Source organism: Enhydra lutris, unplaced genomic scaffold (assembly GCF_002288905.1).
Source record: "Enhydra lutris kenyoni isolate GAN:26980312 unplaced genomic scaffold, ASM228890v2 scaffoldscaffold5, whole genome shotgun sequence".
Classification (NCBI taxonomy): Eukaryota; Metazoa; Chordata; class Mammalia; order Carnivora; family Mustelidae; genus Enhydra; species Enhydra lutris.
In genome coordinates, this window is record NW_019154089.1 from 11458254 (window position 1) to 11472084 (window position 13831).

The following is a 13831-nucleotide window of genomic DNA, read 5'->3' on the forward strand; positions in this document are numbered from 1 at the left end:
TTGTGTTGTGGAATATTTCTGTTCAACTCAAGTAATAGTCCACATTGTATTACAGATTGAATATGCTATATGGGAAGACTCCACCTGCTTTTTCTATTTCTAACATCTTTATCCCTCTGCTTGCTTGATTTCCCTGCAGACGTTAATGAGTGTGAGGTATTTCCTGGCATTTGTCCAAATGGACGCTGTGTCAATAGCAAAGGATCTTTTCATTGTGAGTGTCCCGAAGGCCTCACATTGGATGGAACTGGCCGTGTGTGTTTGGGTAAGATTCATGTCTTTATGTATTTTATGCCTAAAACCAGGGATGGATTTTTCTTATTTCTTGGGCATTCACCTCAAACTTCAAAATCATTGGGTCGATAGCTGGAAAACTGGCTTTAAATGAGATATTTGGTGGGGGGCATCACTAGAGGATATTTTTTAAAGTGAGTGTCTTTAAATGACATGGATTCTTATAATATAGAAAGTTGGTACTGCTCAAAAACTATCTCAAAATTTAGTTTCTTTAATCAGATATTTTAAGCAGTTTCAGTCATTCACACTGGTCAATGGAATAAGAGAACTATGTATATTTTGAACATAAAAGAAGAATTGAAGACTAGTGTTTGGAGTCAACATTTATCAGTTCATTACAGCTGCACTCTTAGATAAGACAGTGGGGAAGGTCATAGGCAAGGTTTTTGTTGTTTCTCTTTGAAAACATTGCTTGATCCTAGTCATTCCTTTACCACCTTAGAGTTTTAATTGTTTTTTTAATGCATTACTTTGTAAAGATCTAAAATGTGGAAGCTTTCTTTCAACATCATTAATATGCAGATGCATACTTGGGTGGTGCCTGGCTTTCTCAGCTCTTGGAGCATGTGACTTGATCTCAAGGTCATGAGTTGGAGCCCTGTTGTTGGGTGTAGAGATTACTTCAAATAAATACATAAAAATAAAAGACTTTTATTTTTGACTTTATCATTTTCAGGCTCATGCTTAACTGAATATGAGTTTCATGACTGAAAAATAAACTTTTCTTAATTCTATATTGTATCTAAGTAATGTTTTATTTATTTAAGGGATTTTTTTCCAATATGCTCTGGAACAGTAAGTTTTAGTTTGTGAAATAACTTTATTTAGGTTTGTATTTGAAATTTAAGCTTGTAGACAAAACGTGAGTAATGACCGTGTTATATTCAAAGATTTTTAAGGTATTTAAATGTATTGGTTTTTTTATTTTATTTTTTAAAAAATCTTTTACTTCTTTATTAGAGCGAGCACGAGTAGTGGGGAGGGGCAGAGAGAGAGGGAGAAACAGGCTTCCAGGCGAGCAGGGAGCCCCACGTGGGGCTCCATCCCAGGACTCTTTGATCACAATCTGAGCAGAAGGCAAACGCTTAACTGACTGAGCCACCCAGATGCCCCACATGTATCGGTGATTTTTAAAATTAATAGTACAAAATATTTGCAACACTGTCCAGAGTCATTATAATTAACATGAATTTCATTTTAAGCTAATTTTAAATAGTGTATTTAAATTAGTATACAAAGTATGGCTATAAAGTCATGTAGAATTGGTTAGGAATTATAATATCTGGGACATGGGCATTAAGGAGGGCATGTGATGTGATGAGCACTGGGTGTTATACCCAACTAATGAATCATTGAATGCTACATTAAAAACTAATGATGTACTGTATGTTGGCTAATTGAATTTAAATTTAAAAAAAAAAACAGGAAGAAAAAAAGAAATGATAAAATCCAAAATCTAATAAACTTTTTTCAGATTTTTATTGTTAAATTATCCAAAAAGGTTAGAAAAAAGCAAAGTATCTTTTGAAGATGCCAAATAATATCTTCAGTATGGTCCAATGACTAATAATATCAAATTGCCTTCTATAGCAAAAGGATATTATATGTGAAGATATATCGTGATTGTAAATTATTACTCAACAAAATAAGTTCCAAAAAATATCACTCAAAATCACACCTTTTATAATGTTCTAAAAGGATGTATTAGAGTCTTCATGTAGGTACTTTGGTTAAATGTTTTTGTCACTACTTGAATTATGGTACAAAAAAGAATTGTGGCTGGGATGTGAGGAAGTTACAAGAAGAGACTGACATTTGAATATGTAAAATATTCTGAGAAGAGAGTAGAGACAGACTGCTCTGATAGAAACTGATCTAGATCAGGGGTCCAAATTCAAATACTTTCCGAGGCCAGGCAGGTAACGTAAATGAGGGCAGTGGTAGTAAGGCATAGTGAGGACCACAGCAAACTCTATAGCACATGAACTTTCCAGAGGTTTTCAAACACATACTTTAATTTCTGACCAAGTCAGTAAAAACATTCCCAGACCATATGTAGCCAGTGTGCAGGGTTTTAATTCCTGAGGCAAATATGGACATGGGTCTGTATAGCAAAGACACAGGATTACTCTGTCAGGTTCTCCTGACTCTTTACACATTAAGTTCAAGTGATTTAGGGGGTGTTTTGTTTTGTTTTGTTTTGTGTTTTTAGCTAATCTCACTTCTTGAACAAATTACATCAGTGACCTCAGAAATAGTTTGACTTAGTCCATATTTCTCAGGATACCTAAATGAAACTTGTATATCTTGTTAAGATCCTTACTTCCTGATGGTGTTGGATGGAATTGGCTGTGACTGGGAAGGGCCACTGGGTGCCTTAAGGTCATGAGGCTCCCAGGATTACTGCCATACCTCATGCTGGTAGGGAGCATGATTTGGGGGCTGGTGTTGGTGCAGATACATAGGCAGAATCACCTACTGTGGATATCTTTGTTCAGTCTACCAAACCAGAATGAAGATTTACCACAGTGATTTTTTTCTTTAAAAATAGGACTTTTTAGTTGAAAATAGAGCTACCCTATGACCCAGCAATTGCACTACTTGGTATTTGCCCTAAAGATACAAATGTGGTGATCTGAAGGGGCACGTGCACCCAAATGCTTATAGCAGCAATGTCCACAATAGCCAAGCTATGGAAAGAACCTAGATGTCCATCAACAAATGAATGGATAAAGAAGATATGCTGTGTATATACATATATATATATGTATATACACACACACACACAATGGAATACTATGCAGCCATCAAAAGAAATGAAATCTTGCCATTTGCGACGATGTGGATGGAACTAGAGGGTATTATGCTTAGCGAAATAAGTCAATCAGAGAAAGATAACTATCATAGGATCTCCCTGATATGAGGAAGTGGAGATGCAACGTGGGGGGCTTGAGGGGTAGGAAAAGGTTAAGTGAAACAAGATGGGATCGGGAGGGAGACAAACCATAAGAGACTCTTGATCTCACAAAACAAACTGAGGGTTGCTGGGGGAGGCGGGTAGGGAGAGGGTGGTGGGGTTATGGACATTGGGGAGGGTATGTGCTATGCTGAGTGCTGTGAAGTGTGTAAACATGGCGATTCACAGACCTGTACCCCTAGGGCTAATAATACATTATATGTTTATTTAAAAAATTATTTAAAAAATAGGACTTTTTAATTACCATCCTTGGAAGTGGACATGACTGTAAGCTAAAGGAGATTGCTCAAGTTGGTGCTTCCTTAGCTTGAGCACTTGAAAGAATCATAATTGACAGAAACTAAAGTAGTAAACACATTATATTTCCATAATGGAAATATAAACAAATAAATAACTCTGTTAAATAACTGTCAGGTTTAGGAAAAGATGTAATGTCTTGAAAGGCTTTCATCAAATAAAACATTTGATTAAAGAAAACCTTTTTTTATCTCATTATCCATATAGCAAAGTGTTTGACTGTAGTTGGACCAATAGCTCTGCTGACTAACAGATGTGTTATTTACAGATCATGCTAATTTATCCTATCTTGTGAGTCTTGTCGGTCTTCTAAGATCCTGGTATGTTTCAAGATTGAAGGGAAAATGTGACATTTAAGCAAATAAGTTGGCCCCTGACTAGGGCAAATTTGCATAATGCAGGACAAAAGCCATGAAGCCAAAGGTAAATTTGACAGGAAAAGAAAATAACTTTGTAAGATTTTTTTTTTTTTTAATTTATCCATTGGAGAGAGAGAATGAGTGAGAGAAAGCATGAGAGGGGAGAAGGTCAGAGGGAGAAGCAGACTCCCCACAGACCTGGGAGCCCTATTTGGGACTCGATCCCAGGACTCCGGGATCATGACCTGAGCTGAAGGCAGTCGCTCAACCAACTGAGCCACCCAGGTCCCCCTAAATAACTTTAAATGCAAAAAAAAATTTTTTTTTTTTTTCATTTGTAAACCTGTTTTAATAGTTGTCCCAAGTTGGCAGATAGATTACAGTTGATTATTTACTGCTTCTGACTGGGACAGGACAGAACTGGTCATAAGCCACTTTAAGTAATTCAGTGATCAAGAAGAATCTGTCACTAAAATAATCTTATTCTTTCTGAAGTGAGCAAAAAGGGATGATTGATGATGATATGAAGGAGTCTGGTCACAAATGAACCTTTCCTTCCTGAAGGCATCTTGTGAGAATAAAGTAATACCGAGGAACCCACCTTTGCTCGCTTTAAGAGAGTGTCATTATGGAGTCCATTCCAGGAGGTCAGGGACTCTGCCTCTTACCCATTATCGTATCTCCAGAGCTCGGCATCATCTCTGGTGCCAAGCAGAAACTCAGTATATGAATGGTCAGTGAGTGTGACACCTTCCTCTCAAACTGTGCTTTCACTTGCCATGTAGACATCCGCATGGAGCAGTGTTACTTGAAGTGGGATGAAGATGAATGTGTCCATCCTGTTCCTGGGAAGTTTCGCATGGATGCCTGCTGCTGTGCAGTTGGGGCAGCTTGGGGCACGGAGTGTGAGGAATGCCCCAAACCTGGCACCAAGGAGTATGAGACCCTGTGCCCCCGGGGGCCGGGCTTTGCTAACAGAGGGGACGTTCTTACCGGGCGGCCATTTTACAAAGGTAACTCTCAAGGTCGCGTCGACCTCTCTGCCCAAATGCTTACCTGCCACTTTCTCTCAGATTTGGTTTTGCTTTACGCATATAATTTGCCACTTCATTTTTTTTGTTGTTGTTAAACATGGTTTATGGCCAGCCTTAGGGCCCAGGAATATAAATCACCTACGTAGGCTGGTTCTGAAGTAAAGATGTAAAACACACCACTGATCTCACTTTCCCTACATCCTCCCACACTGTACCTCTGCTTCCCTTAGTGCAGCCTGACCAGATGGAGCCCTGATGTAGCAAAAAGCTCCCTATCCCCCCAACCCTTACCAAACGAATGGTCAGAAGGAAAGATATCAGAACCCTTCGCTAAAAAATGCAGACTCTTTTTCACATGTGGAACTTTCTCTGGGCCATCTGTGTGATCACTGGCAGTGTTGAGGGCCCTGTTTGGACTTGGGAACATTATTTGCCATCATGATAGATTTGCAGCTTTCACTGAGGAACCCACATGTTTGGATCAACCGGCTCTCTGTTCCTCCTTTGTTCTGCTTTCAGATATCAATGAATGCAAAGCTTTTCCTGGGATGTGTACTTATGGCAAGTGCAGAAATACAATTGGCAGCTTCAAGTGCCGTTGCAACAGTGGCTTTGCTCTGGACACAGAGGAAAGAAACTGCACAGGTGGGACTGCTCTCCGGCTGGATTTGGCCAACCCTGGCTCCCTTCCTTTGCTCTGTTGGAAAGTACTGCCTTAGAAAAAGCCCAGGTTTGACTTTTTAGGTTTATTTCCCCCTGCTCTTAAATCACTTCTCCAAACCAGCTCTTGTGAGAGCTGCACCAACAGCATGAAAATGCTGTCTGTTCTACCAAAGGAACCACAGAAAAATAGGATTTCCAAAATGATGACTACACTAGAGCAACTATTCATTGTATAAATGCTTTATAGTATCTCTTAAGAATTATAAAGTTTTTTGTTTTTTGTTTTTTGTTTTTTAAGATTTTATTTATTTATTTGACAGACAGAGATCACAAGTAGGCAGAGAGGCAGGCAGAGAGAGAGGAGGAAGCAGGCTCCCCGCTGAGCAGAGAGCCCGATGCGGAGCTCGATCCCAGAACCCTGGGATCATGACCCAAGCCGAAAGCAGAGGCTTTAAACCACTGAGCCACCCAGGCGCCCCAAGAATTACAAAGTTTTTAATAGAGCAGTTGTAACTTATTTTCCTAAACTGTGAAGAGTTTTCTTAATTATGCTCTAGTTGCCATCCATATATCCCTGTCCTTACCTGTTCCCTTTAGTTTGAAAAGATAGGAAGTCCACATTTTTCTACGACATGAAATAAATTATTCCAGACACTTGAAATATATCTCCAAGATCTTATTTTCACAACTCTAGTCATCTCCTCCTTGAACATTTTCCTTCCCTCTTGCCCTCACCCGTGCTGATCTCCACTCAAATGTGCTTCTGACTCCTTCCTCACTTCCTATTGCGGAGGGTACTGGAGTCCCCATGTTGCCGTCCGCCTAGACCATCACCAGAGCATTTCAGACTGTCCACCTCCCCTGCTGCCCCAGCTCCTCAGCCCCCATGTGGCTTTCCTGCTAGACTCTATCTGCATCTCACACCTTCGCCTTCAGCTGGACTCGAAGCTGCTCAGTAATACTACTCGCCCCTTATATTCCTGACTGACTCTCTGCTCCACCTCTAGACCTCTTCTGAGCAGCACCCTCTCTCAGACCCCCTGCTCCCTGCCGCTTTTCTTTCTTGACATCCACTCTCATGGCCAGATTCCTTCCCACACGCCCCTCCCTCTGGCAATGGGATGTCATCTTCCATGGTTTTCCACTCCACGTGCCCTCCCCCTTGCTGCTCCTCTCCAGCCCTTGTCAGTAGGCTCCCTTCTCTCTCTGCAGTACTTCCCTCCCTTTCCCATTGCTTTCCCTGGACCTGAAAACAAGTTCACAGTATTTTCTCTGCCATCTTCTCTCTTATGCTGCCACCCTGTTTCCCTGCTTTTATCTCTCACCTTGCCCTCCTGAAGAGCCATTTACTTTGTACTCCCATGTAATTTTGACTTTTGCCCTCCCTCGTTCAGGCACATAAATGTCCTCTCACAGAGCACCTTTGTCAAGTTGTAAAAAGACCTTTCTCTTAACCTCTAAGACCTCTGTGCTGGCTACATCCCCTCCTTAATTTTCTTCTCTCTTGGCCTCCATGGGACTTCCCTGTCTCTTTCATCCTTCTGTGCCAACAATGTTTTTTTTCTCTCATCTCCACAGATTCTTCTTGCTCTTGGCATTTCCAGAGTCCTCTGCCTCTCATAGCTGCCCACGCCCCTGTGCCTTCACAGGTGGGCTCTGCTGAGCGGACTCCTCAGTGAGAGCTCTGTCCTAGCCTCTGCCTGAGTGCCACACTTGCAGCTCTTCACTTTAACCCCACTTTGTCCCATATCCACCCTTCCTCTGCCTAACGACTTCCTTGTCTGTAGCAGTAGCATCATTTCACTCAGGATCGAGGCCTCAGACTGTTTTGATCTCTCCCTTTCCTGTACAAGGAAGAAGTTATGTGTAGTCTCCATCGCAGTGGCTGTTTCAAGTACTAGACTCTTTCTTCAAGGCTATCTCAGGTACTGGCTTTGCTCCTCAGGAAATGGACTCCCAGCAGAGATTAGCCTGCAGAAGGTTTACTAGCAGAAGGGGGCAAAAGGGGCAGCTGGACAGCCATCAGTCCCATCGTGGTTCTCAGCCCACCCCACTGGGAGCTCTGGATCTATGATGGCCCAGCAGAACTGTCTTAGGGCAATAAGACTAGGTGTTTATGGACCTGCATGGTCAGTCTTTGGATACATCTGCCCAGAGAGGCGGTGTTGAGTGTGAGGAAGGGTCCTCTTCACTGAGGCATTTCTTCAAGATAGTTTACACCTCAGGTCTTTGTGTCCCCAAACTCCCCAACAACAGTGGGGGAAAGGGTAGTAAGTCCTTCCTTCCTGAAGGGGGAACTAGACAACTCATGGCAGTATTCACGGCATAGCAGACTCTTCCAGTGTCTTCCATCCCATTGATCATCCATTCTGATCCTTCATGTTCACCAACCGCCATGTGTTACTTCCCACAAAGCAACTCTCAGTGACTCACAGTTTGAAACCTGGGTGAAGGCAGGATTCTTTCAGTTCTGACTCTACTTCCTGTTTTTGATGGGAAATTAGCCATGTTACTTAATGACTCTGAAACCCACCTTCTTTATTTTTTTTTGCTTTTTTATTTTTTTAAAACCCTCCTTCTTTAATTGTGTAAGAGAGACATTTGTTGGTCATGCTGCAGTGTTGCTGTGTATAATGTGAAAGCACGGTTGGATACTGTTGGCTGCCTTTCTTCACCATATTTAAAGCTCATCTTCTTTTGGCATCCTCACTGATCACACCCATCCTCCCTGTCCTTGCACTATCAATCTCTGTAGTCTAGCCAATCTGCAATGTACTGTTCTCTGAAATGTATTATTTGTCTTCCCCTGTGTATTCTATCTCTTGTCCTTCTATTCATTCTGCTTCTTTAAAGTTAGAATTTTTTTAAATTTATTTATGTATTTTAGAGGGAGAGAGAGTGTGAGCCCGAGGAGGGGCAGAGGGAGAGAGAAACTTCATCAGACTCCTCACTGAGCTTGGGGCTCAGCGTGGGGCTTGATCTCAAATCCCTGAGATCCTGACCAGAGCTGAAACCAAGAGTTGGTCACTCAACCAGCTTTGTAACCCAGTGGCGCCTAAAGTTAGAATTTCTATACAAGCTTCAAGGACCAGTTCAAAGCCACCTCCTCCCAAAATACCAGTTTTTAGCAGAAAACCATTGCTATGGACACAGCAGTCTGTATGAGACAGGCACTCTTCTCAGCGCTTGATGAATACTGACTTGCTTAATCCTAGCAGGTGGGTTTTACTATACTCCCTCATTTTATTGATGTGGAAATTGAGGCACACAGAAATGAAATGATTTTCCTAAGCCTCTTCACCCAGTAGGTGATAGAACTAGGACTGCTACCTAGGTGTCTGCTTCTAGAGTCCACACTCCACACTGTCCATCTCCCAGCACATCACATCAACTAGAGTGTGTCAGTACTCTGCCAATGAGTTTATTCTTTGTTCTTCAAATGCTCTAACTACCAGTTTCTAGATACTGATAGACAACAAGTAAGAGAATCAATATGCATATTGTTAGTTGCCTAACTGAATCAGTGAATGGTGGTAAGAATTTTGTTTAAAAGCCTATCTTCAGTATTGTCTGTAATTAGGGAAATAAATAAAGACCAGATGCTGGGAGAAAGTGTTGGATGTTCAGAGACTGAGATGCCCAGGAGAGCATGTACAAGTTACCCACTGATAGACCCTGTGATGGAAGAACTTTGGAATTAAAATAAAGAGATGCCAGCAAAGGCATTTCTTCCTCCTGTGACCAAAATAATAATAATAAGTATGTCACTTTTTTAAAGACTTTATTTATTTATTTGACAGAGAGAGATCACAAGTAGGCAGAGAGGCAGGCAGAGAGAGAGAGAGGAAGGGAAGCAGGCTCCCCGCTGAGCCGAGAGCCCAATGTGGAACCCGATCTCAGGACCCTGAGATCATGACCTGAGCCGACGGCAGAGGCTTAACCCACTGAGCCACCCAGGCGCCTCATGTTTTTTTAATTATATTTTATAGACATGACTTCTCCATTAAAAAAAAACCTCATTTACAAGCATGGGATGTTTCTCAGAAAATTTTGGTTTTGATAATGTAAATGCTACCAATGAAGATTCTTATTTTCCATAGTATGTAAAAAGTGACAAACACATCATTTTTCTTTATTTTTATTTTGAGAAATAAGGGAGTATTTTTTCCACATCTGAACATGACAGAAGAACATCCCCCGGAGCATGTTGCATGTCCCAGTTATATAGGTACGCTGTCTAGCCTGAAGCTGGGGGGCTGTGTCTGCCCCTGAGGCTGGCTGGCTGTGCTGGTCAGCAGCCTCCCCTGCTCAAGGGGACAGCGGCCCCAGCGGACTCCCCCACACTGGGCGTGGGCTGCTGGAGACAGTCACCGCGCTCTCACTTGGTGACAGGACTTCATTCCATGTGCCTGCTGCTTCCACACCTAACCACCTGCCCTGTCCGGCTCATGCCGCAGTTGCTCTCTTCATCCCTCTGTTACCACTTCTAAGCCACAAAGAGATATCCACAATTCCAGAATTCTTAAAGGCAAACGCACAGCCTGCCCGTTGGCCATGACAGTTTTGGCAGTTGGGGAAAGGAATGTGCCTAAGGCCCCATCTGCCTGGAGCTGATCTCCGGCTCATAAAGCTTCCTGCAGCTCGCCACTGACCTCTTCGGCACCTCCCGAGGGCTGCACCTTTTCCAGGGAGGCCACACCTGCCTCACTGCTCTTCAGTACCTGCTCTGCTCATGCTATTTTTTTTATTTCTTTTCAACCTTATGAACTAGACATTGATGAGTGCAGGATTTCTCCCGACCTCTGTGGAAGTGGCATCTGTGTCAACACGCCAGGCAGCTTTGAGTGTGAGTGCTTCGAAGGCTACGAAAGTGGGTTCATGATGATGAAGAACTGCATGGGTAAGTGTGCTTCAGGTCTGCCTACCCAGTCTCCAACCAGAGAGCTTGACCGTGGCTTGTCTCCAAGCTGTTAGCTGAATGATTCGCCAGGCACTGTGGTGAGCAAGAGAATGGATGTCACTATCAGACAGGAAATCTCCTAGATTACTCTTGGGCAGCTCCAACCTCTTGGTGCCTTCGTGCCAGTGAGACAGCAAGACTGGGTTCTGTTTGTCCACAGAATCTAAAATCAACACAGACTACCCAGAACGGTTTCACTTAACATGCATGACCTTGTGTGGTGACCCCAAATTTATATTCAGCCATGCAAATTCCATGATATTTATTTGTGTGTTACTACAAACTCTTGGTACTGCCTGCCTTTTGGTCCATATTTAGTGACTTCCAGGATTCGCCAAAGGGGACATAAAAGGTGACCAGTCTTTTACTTTGATTAGTGAAAATAGATAGCAGTGTCTAGTGTCTGGACTTTAGTGTGATATGAAACTAATATTGTTTATTTTTTATCTCTTGTGAATCTGCTTGTTTCATACAAGTCAATTCCCTGGCAACTCGCTGTCTTTAAGAAAAATACTTACCATTTATTTACTGGTAGTAGAAAAAGTGAGGAGACAACCCATCTCCTCTGAAACTTGTCTGTTACGTTTGTGTCCCACTTCCCTCACAGCATAATTTTTCCCCCATGCTGTATATGTGAATATTTTTCCCACAGAGTTCTTTAATTGATCTCACGTTTTTACCTTTCAGACATTGACGAATGTGAACGTAACCCTCTCCTTTGTAGGGGTGGCACCTGTGTGAACACTGAGGGCAGCTTTCAGTGTGACTGTCCATTGGGACACGAGCTGTCACCGTCACGTGAGGACTGTGTGGGTGAGTTTGTCTCCTCAGCACATGAACCCACCCAGCTCACCTGGTGAATATCATAGAGATCAGTGGTCAATTTTAACAAACTGGTTGTTTTTGGCATGTGCAATCTAGCTGGTTAAAAGTTGGAAATTTAGAACCCCTTTATTTGTATTCGGGCTGTGTCCTTAGAGAATGCCTCAGTGACATACTCGAAGCCGACATTGTCCTGGCTACCCACTGTTTGACAGCAAGCGTGCTCGTGGTGGGCCCTGTGGCAAGCCATGGAGTTCCTTCCTCCACAAAGGATGGAATGGGAAAGCTGTTGGTGGAAGGGCTGCTCCCTTGATGGCTCACCTGTGCGTTCACCTGTGCAGCTACCTGCCATTCATTCAGTAGAGTCTGTTCTACACTCCTATGTCTGTCAACACGGGGTCTGCTCCTGTGTGTGTGAACATATGAGCTACCTCCTCACCCTCCTGTCACAGAAAAATCCTGGTCTCTTTGCTGGCAGAGCTGAGGGGTGGGAGTGGCAGGATTGAGGGGAGAACACCAGCTGGTCTTGCTGGTCTTGGAGCATTCCGTCCCACTGCTTTTCATATGTATACGGAGGCCTCTGGGACTGGTGGGCGCGAGCATATTGGTTTTAAAACCTTGATGTAGCCAGGAAACATTTTCTTCACGGAAAATCTTTCTTGCAAGTGTCAGCAAATAAAACGGTTTAAAACAGAGCAGATGGCACACCCCCCTCCCCCATTCAAAAGAGAATTTGAGAACACCTTTCCATTAGACATGTATTTATTTATAAACCCTATTTATATTGTTCTGCTAATGTATTAGGTGAATCTTAAATCCTACACTAAACAGACATTTTTAAAAGGTAAATTGAAAAAGTCTTAAAGATTTTTTTTCTTAAAGATTTTATTTATTTGAAAAAGCCAAAGAGAGAGCATGAGCAGTGGAGAGGGGCAAAGGCAGAAGCAGAAGCAGACTCCCCATGAAACGGAGCCGGACATGGGGCTGGACCCCAGGACCCTGGGATCATAACCTGAGCTAAAGGCAAATGCTTAACTGACTGAGCCACCCAGGCACCCCTAAATATTTTTATTTCACTTTAAAAGGGGTACTAAAACTTTTTCATAGAGGTGATTACAGAATATTTGTTCATCTTTGTGATGCAGTGAATCAGAGAACTGTTTCTAACTTGAGTTTATTTTGTTAGTTTTCATGGTTCCTATATCTGAAAAAAAAAAGTACCCCTTACAGGTATATTATAGAAGATGCATATTTTTGCAAATTTAATGATCATAGATATAAATCCACATGTCACATAGTCTTATTGGTAATTTTGAGACTTTGAGATGAAGGTCTTATTTTACCTGATTATAGTGTTACTGTATTTACCTTACATTGTGTCTCACAAGTAGATTATATGCCCCTATTTTCTTGCTGTTCTCTTATAATTGCATTAATAGCACTACTTGATTCCACAAACCTTTGCACCTGCCTATCTTATAAGGGTTAGTTGGTTTTAGGTGTTCCAGATTCACCTATCGAGGCACACTAAACACTGTAAGATGGAAACACATAAACAGTGCAGGCCCTGGTATCAGGCCCTGTGACTTGGGGAACCAGCCATCTTCCCTCAGGATCCTCCACATTATGCAGGCAACTCTTGACCATCTAATAAAGACCAGGTGAGCCTGCCAGTGTAAATTTATATATTAAATATTAGTAAGTCTTATTTCTGGCATGTGCTACATGTGCATGGTCTCGTGTTCACTACCCACATGTGGCTACTTAAATTTAATTAAAATTCGGTAACATTAAAAATTTAATTCCTGGGGCACCTGGCTGACTGAGTTGGTAAACCATGTGACTCTTGATTTTGGGTTTGTGAGTTTGAGCCCCATGTTGGGCAAAGAGAGGACTTAAAAAAATTAAAATTAAGTTTAAAAAATGTTTTTAAATTTCGATTGCTTCGTCATTTGGTTCATGCTTCCAGTGCTCAGTGGCAGCTATGTATTGGGTAGCAGAGATATGGAACAGTCCCATCAGTGTACAGAGTTCTCCTGGACAGTACCGTCTTAGATAGAAATACAGATAGCAGTATTTTCTTTGAACATCCCAGGAGATCATCTTCCTTCCTTGCAAAGTATGCAAACCACTGTGGGGACCAGCAGTGGCACGCAACATTTCTTGGTGCTTTAAGTGATGTGGTTACTGCCAAGACATTAATGTTATGTATCTTTTTATAGATATAAATGAATGCTCCCTGAGTGACAATCTCTGTAGAAATGGAAAATGTGTGAACATGATTGGAACCTATCAGTGCTCCTGTAATCCCGGGTACCAGGCCACACCAGACCGGCAGGGCTGTACGGGTGAGCGTCCACCAGAGGGATCTACAACTTGCATTTCTAAAAATGAGTCTAGGACAGTTCCTGGCACTGAACTT

General features: G+C 42.3%; 1 protein-coding gene across 1 annotated transcript in view; it reads left to right on the plus strand.

The window, feature by feature from the left end:
• Positions 1 to 13831, plus strand: part of LOC111140889 (fibrillin 2) — a 247559-nt gene that overhangs the window by 169500 nt on the left and 64228 nt on the right. Inside the window, exons 23-28 of the mRNA XM_022493138.1 lie at positions 140 to 265; positions 4716 to 4943; positions 5484 to 5609; positions 10399 to 10527; positions 11275 to 11400; positions 13632 to 13757. Coding sequence (XP_022348846.1) covers positions 140 to 265; positions 4716 to 4943; positions 5484 to 5609; positions 10399 to 10527; positions 11275 to 11400; positions 13632 to 13757 — 861 coding nt within the window. The remainder of the gene's footprint in view (positions 1 to 139; positions 266 to 4715; positions 4944 to 5483; positions 5610 to 10398; positions 10528 to 11274; positions 11401 to 13631; positions 13758 to 13831) is intronic.